This window comes from Capricornis sumatraensis, chromosome 10 (assembly GCF_032405125.1).
Source record: "Capricornis sumatraensis isolate serow.1 chromosome 10, serow.2, whole genome shotgun sequence".
In the NCBI taxonomy this organism is placed as follows: Eukaryota; Metazoa; Chordata; class Mammalia; order Artiodactyla; family Bovidae; genus Capricornis; species Capricornis sumatraensis.
The window spans coordinates 12,645,396-12,658,596 of NC_091078.1; the positions used below are offsets into that span (position 1 = coordinate 12,645,396).

General features: G+C 44.7%; 1 protein-coding gene across 24 annotated transcripts in view; it reads left to right on the forward strand.

Moving 5' to 3' along the window:
• KCNMA1 (potassium calcium-activated channel subfamily M alpha 1) overlaps positions 1-13,201 on the forward strand; it is a 762,349-nt gene that overhangs the window by 620,893 nt on the left and 128,255 nt on the right. For 8 of the 24 annotated variants that reach the window (XM_068982831.1, XM_068982832.1, XM_068982835.1 and 5 more), the window contains one exon: positions 3,292-3,300. The exons of 11 other annotated variants lie outside the window; for them this stretch is intronic. In XM_068982831.1, coding sequence (XP_068838932.1) covers positions 3,292-3,300 — 9 coding nt within the window. Of the gene's footprint in view, positions 1-3,291; positions 3,301-9,854; positions 10,029-13,201 lie in introns of all 24 variants that reach the window. 5 more of the 24 variants (XM_068982836.1, XM_068982838.1, XM_068982834.1 and 2 more) reach the window with 2 other exon arrangements.

Here is a 13,201-nt window from a genome sequence, read left to right on the forward strand (position 1 = left end):
CACAGTAAATGCGATCTATGTTTGAGATGGAGGGCAGCCGAGGCCCTGGAGGAGGGAGTGTTTTCGCCTGGTGATTTTCAGTGGACTAGGGGCTGTCAAGTGTAAAGGTGGCTGTGCTAGGGCTGAAGGGAAACTGAGTCTGAGGGTTTGGGAGCTGACTCTCTTTCCACTTGGGATCTTTGCTGGATTGGTTACCAGAGGTCAGCGTTTTCAGCTGTGATACCTTCAGACTGGCCTAAGGGAAGAACTTGGTCATCCCCAATGGACTTTATATACCATTGCCTAGTGACCAAACCTCAAACACCATTGCTCTTTGGGATGGATTAGGTTGGGCTCAAAGCAGCCAGTGGGACTTCTTGAGGAGGATATGTTAAATCAGGAATGGTAGATGGTGAACTCTTGACCTAAAGCACTAGGGCGTCACGTTAAGCTTGCAGTCATTACATTGCATTGTTTAATAGAAGTTGTTCACAACCCTGGAGAAAACAGCAATAGTGATTCCTTCCTTCCCGTGGTGTTTTTAATGTTTCCAGAGCTCTTGGGCTCTTTAAGATCATTATTATCTTTGATCTTCAGCATAACCTTGCGTAGTTGTCAGCAGGTATTATTAATCCCATTTTACAGAAAGAGGAAAGTGAGGCTCCAAGTTTAGTGGGAGGATGAGATTGATGAGATCACACAGATCTGACAGACAGGGGTTCAGGCTCTCCTGAAGACTTATCTTGGTGCTGTTCCCTAGTCTTTTTTGTAAGAGAAAAGGGCAGGGTGAGTGATCTGGGGTCTGAAGAGTAAGAACCCAGTGATAAAAGATCACCCCACACAATGCTTTTTCACAAGCACACACATGGGCTTATGTCAGTCTTGTGGCAAACGCTCATGGGAAGCACTCTTGGTCTAGAGAAGTTTCTTCAGAAACATTCTAGGGCTGATTCCCAAGCTTGGGGCTGCTTTGGTCCACTGACTTAACACACGATCTCCTTTACCCATCTCTGACACCTCACCGTGCAGAGTAGCCATACCTCTAACTTCTTGGGGCCTAAGAATTCTCTAATTCTGGCAGCCTACCAGGAAGAGCATCTAAAATCCTGTAAAGACACAGAACAAACTCACTTCTCATCCAGTCCCCCACACTCCATAACTCAAAAGGCCCTTCTCACTGGGCAGTACATCCACTCGGCTCAGCTCAGTTGGTTGGAAACACAGAAACACAGCTCAGTTGACCAGGCACTGCCTGGATCGCTTCCATCAGAAGGAACACAACATCCCAAGGCAGAAGTACATGGGAGAGAAACAAGTAGGATAGGATGAACTCTTGTCAGAAAACCCTTGTAGTGGAGGGGTTTGGGGAATGCAGGAGAGTCTTAATGCCAATAACCCTTGACCAGATACTTGCCAGAGAATCTGGCCACATGGGGTATCAGTGAAATGGCAAGGCGCCTTTCACTTGTTGGTCACTCATTCACATGTGTTTGAGTGCCTTCTTTGTGCAAGGCACTATTCTTGGTGCCAGGGAGGGAGCAGTGAATAAGACAATCCCTGCCCTCCTGGAGTCTTCACTCTAGTGAATGGAGATAAACAGTGAGATAGAAATAATTAAATACCTTCAGAGAGAGACAAGTGCTCTGCAGAGAGAGGAGACTGCCTGAGAGTGTGAGGGATCTTGTAGGGGATGCTGCTTTAGCCAGAAAGGTCTGGAAGGCGTTCTTTGGGAGATGATGCTGAAGCTGAGATCCAGTCCAGGTAAACAGCATGGGCAGAGGCAGGGATAAGTTGGTGGTGTTTGAGCAAAGGCAGGAAGGCCAGTGAGGCTGGTGGAGTCAGGGAGAGGTTGGTAGGAGATGAGGTCAGGCAGAGGCCATGGGAAGAAACTTGGGTTTTAGTCCTATAATAAATACAGCCATTGCAAGAGTTTAAGCAAGTTAATGATATCATCCATTCTTGTTTTAAAAAATCTCCCTGGTGACTAGACAGAGAACAGGCTCTAGGGAGCCGAGAATGGAAATGGCAGGGAATGACTTCTGCTTGGATGCTGACTCTTGCTTGGATGCTGACATGTTCCTCACTGGGCACTGACGTGGAACCCAGCAGTCAGGTTTTTAATCCCTGGAAATGAGGGTTTGACCTCTAGGATATTTTTCCATCTTGATTCCAGGCAAGCAAGCAGCAGCTGGCTTTAGCTTCATCCTGGAGAGAGAGGGACATAATTGTTTGAAATAATTCTACTCTCATTACCTTTAACATTGGTTCAGCTAGTGAATCGAATGGTCTCCCATCCTACAGGGCAGCACAGACTGCTACAAAAGGACTGTCCCTGCAGAGCCAAGCAGTGAGATAGGGCCTCGCTCCCTCTCTCTGCACCCTTCTCCCCTCTAGGGCCTCATGGAGGCCTTCAGCTGTGAGGCTAATGCTTGATAGCGGTCAGAACTGTCCACATACCATTATTCCTCATTAAAAGGCCATAGCAGCCGATGCATATGTGTGCAGGGTGGTTAGAATAAAATGAATGATTAAACTTGAACTTCCCTGGGCATACTGGGCAGGTTAGGAAATTGGGGGAGATAGATTAGGGTTGCAAAGAAACTTTTATTAGAAGGACCTAGAAGTGTTAATAATGCATGCAAGTCGGGGTGGTTTCCTGCCTTTGAATACACATTGGCTATAACCCTAAGTTGGAGAGGGCAGCAGACCCACGCTCCATTGTCCAAACCTGGTAGGCCTAGCATTAATAACTCATCCTGGAATGATATGTCTCTGGGAGGGCAGAGCTGATGACGTCCCTGGATTTTATTGTTTTCTAACCCTCCCCTCCCAACCTCGCTTTTCCCTTTCTAAATCTCCCCACCCCATCCCCAACGTCCCCATTCACCTCCATTCAGTCTTAAACGTCTTATGTCATACTACCTGGAGAAATATTGAGTGTGGACACTGTTTCTGGAAATTCTGTGGTAGTATAGTTTAACTTTTGCATTTTTTCCCATTTTTTCATAGTTCTCCATCCAGGAAGAGAGTCAAATTCAGCTGTCTGGCCAAGGAGCAAGTTATCAGAATCTGCTATTTACTCATTTTCTTTTTCTGTGTAACAAATCCGGTCTAATGATTTCCTTTTTTCTCCCCCAGCTTCTAAAAGTTTGCCAAAAGGTGGACTCCTAGGGGACAAGTCATGTTCTAAATTGCTGTATTTTGAAGGAATTTTCTTTAACTTCTAATCATTGACATATTTTTGATTTATTTTTTTTTCTCATTGCTGCCTTGGAATACGGCCCCTACTCTATTTTAACTGCACACTGGTAGTGATATATTGTGAGTAAAACGGGTTCCCACCAGCCCAGAGTCCAGTTCCCCCTGTCTTTCTCTAGAAGAGATACTTCTTTTATTTTCTGTACAGTTGCAGTTTCTTTTTTCTTTTGGTATTCATGTTGCATGTAGCAGTAACATCATGCCCAACTTGGTCTGCAGAGTAGCCTGGAGCTGGAGAACCCTGCGAGCAGGGAACCCCTCTCTGTTCATCCACCTCCCACCCCCTCCATTGCCCCCCATACTCCCCCCTCCCTGCCAACCTCTTGCCAGCTTCTGGCATTGTCTTATTTTTCCACTTGAAAATAAGACCTTGACAACAGTGTTTCTCTTGAAGGCCTTGTCTCAGGGACCTTGAGGGGACACTGAGTCGGCTGAGGTAATTACCCACTAGCTCTAGAAGCCTCATCAATTGGAGGTCATTGTCATGCTTGCCTTTGATAAATTATACTTGGTCTCCTCTACTATTAAGCTTGAATTCCTATCCTGAAGGAAACACATGCTGCATATATATTCCCATGTTGAGATATATATATATGATATGTACCAGTACTTTATATGTAAAAATGTACATTTTTATATATAAGCATAGAGATATATAGAGAGTGATATATTTATTACACCATACGTGCCTCTCTACATGAGTAAGTGCTTGAGAGAGAATTAATTGGACACCCAACTTTGGGACTGTAAGTACCTAAATTGCCTTACTGGAGACAAGTATTTCCACAGTGGTAATTATTTTCTATAGTCTGTGAAGTACCTTTGCTTTAAAATCAAATTTCTCCCTCAGCAATACCCACTAGGACATACCTAGTTCCTGTATACCTAGACATCTTGCAAGATCTGCTTACTTGTTTAAGGCAGAAAGGGATGGCTCAAAGAGTATGTTCCATTTTATTAATGAGCTGTGTAGAAGCCTGGATGAGTAAATGTAAGTCTTTGAGCCTTACGTTGCTCAAAGAATGGGACCATCTCTCCCAGCAAGATGTGGCCATTGATGATGACCTTTCAGGCCAGTGTATCCATGTGTGCCTTCGAACAGTGCTGCTTTCCGTGGCACCAGCAACAAGCACCCATCTTTACTCGTGTCCAAGAGACCCAACCTATAGACCAGTTCAGGACAGCAGCCCTGGAATGTGGAGGAGATGTTTCTGCACCTGATTCTCTCTTACTCCTGTGCAGAAGAAGAAGAAAGTTGGCATCTGGTTTGGGCTAGTCGTTGGAGGATATGGAATACTCTGTGTACCAACAAAACAAAAGTGACCTTCAATTTGGGGCAAAATTCTGCCAGAATTGGCTCCATGGCTCCCTTTATCTGCAGAACATCTTGAAAAATGGCTTGAGGACATGGACAGCTTTCCTTCCTGCCAAGCTGCCTACTGTATCTAGTGGAGGGAAACCATGGTGTCAGTCCGCAAACAACTCTAGTGCCAAATTGTTCTGTCTTCTCCAGCCACCGTACAGCGTTCAGGGCAGGATCACCCTACTAGCTCAGTGTGCTCTCTGCTGCTATCATTAACCAGCTTTTTTGTTCCCTTCTTTCCATTCCTGGAAAACTACCTGGGAAGGTCTTTCTCCTCCCTCCAGAAGCTGGTTGGAGAATTTCACCAAGTGAAGACATCATTCCCCGTTTATAGGACTTGAAAGAATGCTCTCAGATTCCCATTGTTCCATCAAACAAATGCCTCCGTCTTACACCTCAGTGGACTTTTTCTTCCATGGATATTTTGACTTAAAATTTTAGTTGCTGCCAAGCATACGAAGAGCAGCTCTAGAGTTCTGCCTTCAGCAAATAATCCATCCTTCACTGGACTGATTTTAAACATGAAGTTGCAATCTGATTGAAGAGCAGGGTTTTGTTGTTTTGTTTTTTCTTCCACACTCCAGTCTTGCCTCGAATTGCTCCATTTGAAACCTACAATATTTTTTCCCAGCAGTTGGAAAACTCCACCTGAGCCTTTCAGTCGAGCACTGCTTTTCCTGCCCCTTCCAGCCCACCCTGGAAATTAAGATTCTACAATTGGAAATTGGCTGACAATTTGGTTGCTGATTCAGGAGGCAGATGGTGTGAGAACGGGATGGAGTCCAACTCCCTCTTCCATTCCAAGCTTGGCTCTGAAGGGCTAACCAGCAGAGAACCTGAACTTGACAACTGACTGTCAGCTTGACACAAGGAAAGAGCAGTAACCGAGCTAATCTACAGCGGCCCCTTCTCTACAGGTTTCCTTTTGCATGATCGAGACCTTTGCACGTATAGGAAAAGTTGTCCAAGAGTATGTCTGAGAAATCTTCCAGTTTTCAACACTTGAGTAAACAGCTTTGATGATGTCCATGCGGAAAATGCTTTTGTCTCTAAAAATAGCACTAGGAAGTCATAATGGAAGTCTTGGATGAATGTGCACTTTATCGTGGTGAAGGAAAGGGCATAACAGCTTTTTCTCAAATTGTAAAACTGCTAGGACAAAGTTCTTAGAGGAGAAAGGTGAGACCTAGGGTCTAATTCTTGGCAACCACACAACCTCTTTGAATCTGTGGCACTAGTCCAAGAACAAGAACCTTATGATGTGGGCCAAAGAGAACACGGCGTCTCCAGGGGCTTGTATTTCTCTGCTTTCCCAGAGTTAAGCCAGCCGATGGGGACAGTTAATTGAGCATAAAGTTCCAAGAACGCTGAAATGGAATGACATGCAGCCGCATCATGGACACCTCTCCGCGACACTCTTGTCTGTTCCCTGTCTCCAGAAGCTGTAACAGGGCTCTAAGGAGACCCAGCCAGCCGGTGCCAAAGCAGTCCTGCTCTATGGGTCATGACTGCACAGCCCATGCAAGCTGCCACTTTTGACCCTGTCCTGGAACCTCTCTCGCTTTCATCCTGGCTCTTCCTTAAAAATCTTCTGTGGATTGGGGGAAGCCATTGAGTTGAAATGACTCTGCAGGATTCAATTCTTAGAGGCACGCAGCATCTTCACCCAGCTTGTTCGGGTGGTCTGTTAACTAGCTGCTCTTCCACACAGGTCCACTAGATGTCCTCACAGGTCTACTTAGCATTACCATTGAGACCCTGTGGAAAACTCCCTTTTCTGAGGATGGAGATTGGGGAAGAGAGCATTAGGTGACTAGATAGAAAAAGAAAATCAGCAAACCCCAAAGGAGAGAGGACACTCTATGTGGCCAGGGAGTAGATAGGAAACTTAACTTCTGTTTTAAATAAATACTGAAACCTTCACAATTGCCCTTTGAAACCTAACCTTGGGAGTTTTAAGTGGCACTCTGATATCTGAAATTAACCTTCGAACCTACATCAGCTCTAAAAGAGGAAACAGTCTTGGAGACATGGAAATAAACACCAGTTAATTCTGAACAGCCTCAATTCACTAAAACAAAACCAAAGGATTAGGAAGCAGAGAGAGAGAGACGAGGAGGATGAGGAAGGTGCTTTCTAAAGTTGGAGATCCATGACTTAATTTTGATAGAATTTTATTTTACAACTTGAAAGTATAATTTTACACACAGAGTATCTACTTCTCTTGGAACGGCTACTACCAGAGAGACGCACCCTCATCCATTTTTAATTAAAGAGCCTGTTTTGTGACTCATAACATGGCCCAGTGGAAGGTTCTTCCTGGCTGGGACATAACATCCTTCAAGCTCGATGAATCACAATCACCAGGAAGGAGGTCAGAATGGGCCTTACCTTTTAAGAAAGTGGACCCAGAAGTATATAGGTGAAGACACCCGACGGGGGATCAGTGAAAATGGACTATTTCAGAAGTAAAGCAAAAGTGCCAACCTCCTAATTGGTGGTCTAGACGCTGTAATTCACAAAGGTCTATCAGCGTGTGGCGCTCAGTCTTTTTTAACTGTTTTTGTCTTGTCTTTCAGCCTCTCATTGATCATTCTCGCTGATTTTGTGTGTGTGTGGTGGTGCTTGTTTGTCTCCTGAGATTTCTCTTTTGGATTTGGTGTGACTGTAAAACTGATGACTGGGAAGGAATGACAAGAAATAGCATGTTTTCTTTCTTATGCATATGCTGCTTTGGAATGTGAGTGCTGACAATTAACATTTAATCTTCTTATAGCAAAAGGTTTTGTTTTTTTTTTTTTCCTTTTTGCTGCTTTGATTACTAGTTTCAACCTGTTCCTGCATGCTAACACTATGAAATTTTAGAACAATGCATGGTCTCCAGAAGAGCTAACAGTAACAATTGCAAACAGTCCCCGAGAGGCACTGATTTGAAGTTTGTGTTTCCTCCTGAACTCTTATCAAGTAGGAGGTTTCAATCACCCATTATGATGGGTTTACCCCTGACAAAACCATTTCAAAAGTTATTCCATCCCCTCCGCCCTCCCCTTGTCCTTAAAGACAGTATACATATAAGAACTTTTTTTCCCTATAAATGTGTCAGAGTCTATTACTGTGTATGAACCCAAAATGGCAGTATGAAAACGAAAACCAGGCACTGTTGCTAATGAGAAGCATAGCATTTCAGAGTTTGATGGGCTTCTCTTCTGCTACAGCATTTGATTAAAATTTTTTTTCAAAACAATTTATCTACAGCGAAACAAAAAATCATCTTCGTTTCCCTCCTCTGTGTAAATAACAAGTCAATATTTCCAGTAAAAGAACTGAGAAGGAAAAAACAAGCAAGTGGTCTGTGAGTTGGGCACCGGATCTGGATGCATTTAAAATAACTTGATTTTCATGTCTTCCACCGAAGACTGTTTTCCCTTTCTTGACTTCAACAACTGCTGTTTGGGGTGTCTGGGCAATCAAACCGTGCCTTCTAAATTCTTCTGATTCAAATGCTATAGTGGAATTTTTTCTTTTTTTCTTTGTAAAAGCTAAGCTCAGGAATGACGCATCGAACAGGGCTGGGGCTGCATGGTGATGACCTGAACAACTGGCTAGCTAGGATGCTAACAGAACCTGTCGCTAGAAGTGTGAGCCAAGATCACGGGAATGGAGTTGCTGCTGAAGAGATCTCTCATTCATCTCCCCCAGTGCCTGTTCCTCACAATCATAACGTTCCCCCTGCTTGACAAATAGACTGGATGGCAAGTCATAAAGGTCTTAGAACAGGACTTGACCCATTGGAGAGATTTAAACCTCTCTTCCTGGTGACGGTAACATTCAAAGAGGGCAAAACCACTAGCCATATTTTAAAGTAAGAGTGCAACCATTTCTCCACTAAGAAAAAAAAAAACGGGGTAAAAATGACTTTCAGAATGAAAGGTATGGGCCCAGGGAATAACACCTCTCCAGTCTAGCTGACTGTTTGGCTGTGATGCTTGGAATAAACATGAATTCTTCTCCCATCTTGTGAGAGGAGCAGGCAGGCATGCGCTAAGGATAAGTCATGATGTTTGCCTGCTGTAGCATCAAAATGAGGTACAAAAGCTTCTCGTTGTACTGAAATCTAAATTGGCTTGAAGGGTGGAGGTGAAGCGCCTTGAGAACTAGAACTGTGGGGTCCAACAAGTTTTGTGGATTAGCACTCAAGTTGGATTCCCAGGCAGTGCCGAACCTATGATAGTAGCTTAAGACAAGCTCTCAAGGCCTCATGAAGATCTCAGTAAGATATTTTATGTGGGAGCTATTCTCTCATCTCATGTTTTATAATTTCTCATCTATGCTAGCCAATATTTTCTGTATAGGAAAAAATTATTGTTAACCAATAACCCTATAGCTTTCTGAATTTTTGGTGGGTGGGGAGAGAAAAGCAGATGCGATTTTCATTCTCTGAGCTGTAAGCAGAAAACACACCCATGAGTAGCTTAGTGCATTTCAACAGACCAGCATCTCATATGCTTCTGGTGATTTCTTATTTGTGAAATGCTTTTAATGTCAAATATGCAGCGTTCGCCTGGAGTAGCTGCATTTCTTACATGGACAGATTTGGATATTTGTTCTGTCAAGAGTAAATTTAAATTCCTATAGGCATCATGTAAATTCACTCTGGGGAAGTTCAACAGAGGCATCCTCAGATTCGATATTAACATGTAATCGTTTCACATCTAATTTGATGAAAGCTTGTCCCGGCCTCTGCCTAATGCCCAGAAATGGATGGAAATTAGAAAGCCTACATATTAAATATTCTTGCATCTTGCAAAAAAAAACCAAAACATTTATTGTACCCAATAAGGAATTAATTGATTGGCTGTGTGTATATTTTGTCCTCCTGTATTCATCATGCCAGGGGAAAAAAATGTTGGTTGCGTTTTTGCTGTCTCTAACATGTGCTGCTTCTTATCCAGCAACACTGTGGTCATCAGCCACGCCCTTCCTGTGGTCACTCGCTTTACATAGGGGAGAAAAATAATACGCAGCAGCCTTGGAGGACTCGACAGGCCACTGATACTTTCTCTGCTCTTTTCGATGTACAACCAAACTGTTACCAACAGTCTCTCTGCATTTTATTTTTTCTGGGTCAAGACTGTTAATGTAAACTAAGACCTGTGTTCAATCCCTTCAGCGCCCTTCCAGCTGCCTCGCTGTGTGTGACTTTGCCATTAACTACCGCTCTTCCTCTCCTCCCATCCGACCCCTGTGGTTATAGCCAAGATGTCCATCTACAAGAGAATGAGACGGGCATGTTGTTTTGATTGCGGACGTTCTGAGCGTGACTGCTCATGCATGTCAGGCCGTGTGCGTGGTAACGTGGACACCCTTGAGAGAGCCTTCCCACTTTCTTCTCTCTCTGTTAGTGATTGCTCCACCACTTTCCGTGCCTGTAAGTTCAACCCCAACACACAGAGTCCCACGTCTGTGCTGTCCGTGGCGTCATCCCCGTCTCGTGTCGTGCCCGTGGCGCTGTGTTCCCTCCCGCTGTGTGTGGTGACGTGTCCCCCTCTGTGCTGGGGAGGCTTCCCTCCCTATTCTGTGAACTTGCATTTCTTGTAAGAGCGTGCAGGCTGTGATATTATAATCCAGTGACACTATTCCTCTCTCCTTTAAAGAAATTAATGTGACAGCACATCAGATGCTGAGTTGATACAGAGATGCATGGAAATGTATGCCTTCCTCTTTGGGGAAAGGCGTTAGACATTGGATTGGGTTGAAAGGAGGTAGGAAAACGATGTAGAGAGAACAAGCCAACTCTGGCATAAAAGTGCTTTTAGTGAGCTTAGATACTTTCCAAACTACAACAGGGTTTCCATGCAGATGGGGGTTTTTTTGTTTTTTTTCTTTACAGTGTCTCCCTAACTTGTATCTCATTCCTCTAGTACCGGATTGCCTCCTAATGCTCTGAAAAAGAATATTCTGAATCTGCCAACCCTTACAGGCTGGTAGATTCTAGAGTTTTTTCTCCCAGTGATGATTCATTCAAAGGATCAGTCCATTATTAACTGCCCTTTCCCCTTGTTTAACTAAGCTGTCTTGTCACAATGGTGATTCTGAATAACAGCAAGAATCATAAGCCAAGAATCTCCCTGGTTTCCTTGTGTCCATTGTGCAGTCCTTGGGGTCGGTCTTTGCCCCCCACAAGCTCAGAGGTGTTACAGAGTCTCTCGTGGTCTTGTAGTGGCCATTTGGCATGTCTGAGCCTCACCACACCCCCATTCCTTGCCTTCAGCATGGACTTTGCTGGTGTTTTACTGAAACAGTTCGTAGGTGATATTACTGAAAGTTCCAGCTTATTCACTGAGGGTCCTCTTCTAAGGGCAGAGGAGGTTGTGGTTTGCGTGAGGACTTGGATACCTTCAAGGGTGGCTGTCACCTTATTTGGTAGCATGAATGGTAGAAGCCGATCCTTCCATCTGTGTTCATCACTTCCTCTTGGAAGCACCCGCCATATTTGTTGGTAACCATATTGTCCATTATCTTTTCTTCTAAGTGCCCAGAGCTGGTTCAACTAAATTTTCACCAGCAGCAGTTACTTCATACTGGCACCGGGGGGAGGGGGGGAAGAGCAGTTCGCTCTTGAGAATTTATCCCCATGCGAAGTTAGCTGGCTTACATGCTAGTGTTGAAGGTGAGCCCAGCATGATGTGCTTGTATGGCTGTGGCCCATGGGGTGTCCTGGGCCAAGGGAGCCCTCATCCCACTGTACGCATCGGAGTGTGGCAAGCCCGGTGCTGATATTTGAACTCACAGTTGAGGTCTGAGACGTTATCTGTGCTGGGAGCAGTCTTAGCAGCCTTTGAAAAAGTCTGATCTAGGACCAGAGAATCATCATTGCCTCTGGTTTGTGATTTCACTGCTCCTTCACAACAGTGCCAAGGGACAGGATTAATTGTTTTTGCAGTGGCACTGAATAGATGTAATGTGAGAGGGATTTTGGACTGTCCCAATCACAGTGGCCTAACATCCTCAAAAGGAAATTTCCTTTGAAATCTTCAGATGCCACAGTAGGTGGCCTTACTCCATTCTTCTCATCACAGATCTCTCCAGTTCATATGACACCATGGCGGTGAACTGGGTCACAACCATGCAAAGAACCTGTTTGTCTGTGATGTGTGGCAGGACACCAGGTTCAAAGACAGGAGCTGGGCAGGAGGGGTGGTGGAGGGGTGAGCTCTAGTGAGCTCCAGTTTGACTACGTCTCTTTGACTGATGGCAGCAAATGTAAGCACCAGCCCCCTTGGTTACCCACCTAAGGCACAACTTCTATTTTGAAGTAACCACCGAGCTCTAAAACCTTGGCCAGAGATCAAGTGGAGAAAAGGAAGGAGCCACTCGGGCTCTAAACTCAGGCCTGTGGTCATGTCTTGGCACTGGCCGCCTCTACCAATCACAGCAAATCTATGTCCCCTGCTTGAGGCCCATGATGCCTAGTATGTGCAATTTCCATCTTATGCAGGCAAAACCATAATTGGGGGGATTTCTCAGCTCTGCAATTTAATCCAAGTATTGATGGCGACCAGGAGAAGAATTAAGGGTGGGATTGTCCCATCTACTCAGAAACATCCTGGGCTTGAGATTGTTGTCTTTCTACGCATCCAGCATCAGCCCCACTATTGCGAATGCGGTGCTCTGGGCTGTACGTCAAAGGCGTAACTGGTACTGACAGCTCGGGGGGGCCGTTTGCCTCCTCTGTTTCATTAGCCTCCCCGCCGTCGTCACTCCATCAAACAAAAGCAGATTTCATCCATCCCTGTGTGAGTCCGCTCACCTTTGACCATTAATAATAAGTTAGAAAAATCCATTCCAATTTGAGCCCCTCCATGGGCCCACGTAAGCCCTTCTTCTCCAATTAAAGGATGTCTATGTCTATGCAGAATTCCACTGGCAGAGTTCCAATAGCAATCCCCGGCCTCCCCTAGCTAGTGGTGGGGTTGGGTGGTGCCCATTGGACAGGGCTGGTTGCCTCAAAAAGCAGTGGTGAGAGTGGGCTTTTCATTAAATATGAACAGATGTGAGACGTAGAGGGTCTGACAATTAGAAATGGCAGCAGAAGGGCCCTTGCATCAAAGTGAGGTCAGATGGGCGGATCAGATTACTTCTCTTACATTCTTTAGTTGTTCTGAAAATCATCTTGAATTAGTGTCAGCAGAACCATGATGGGTTTTGCCCTTTGTCTTTTATGCTGGGGCTGTATTGTTTCCCAAGACAGTCATTAAAGGTCATTATACTATTATGGAGCTTGCTTTGGTCGCAGTTTCCTAGTTGAGCCGGTGTATTTTGGAGACTCGTTGATTTGCTCTCTTTTGCCTTTCCTCTACTTCTTTACTTCTTTTTTTTTTTTCTTATAAGGGGAAAGATTTCTGTTTTCAAGGCACATTAACTTGAAACGCAAAGTCCCATTATGTGTTTTCTGAAGTGGGAAAAGAAGTAGCCAGTTCCCAGAGGAGCAGCGATATATTAAAAGTGTTCACACAGGTTTAAAAATCTGCCTCCTAACAGCAGGGCCTGCCTGCTCCGCGGACCTCTCCTTGGAGGTGTGGCCCCTTACACATTCCCTGT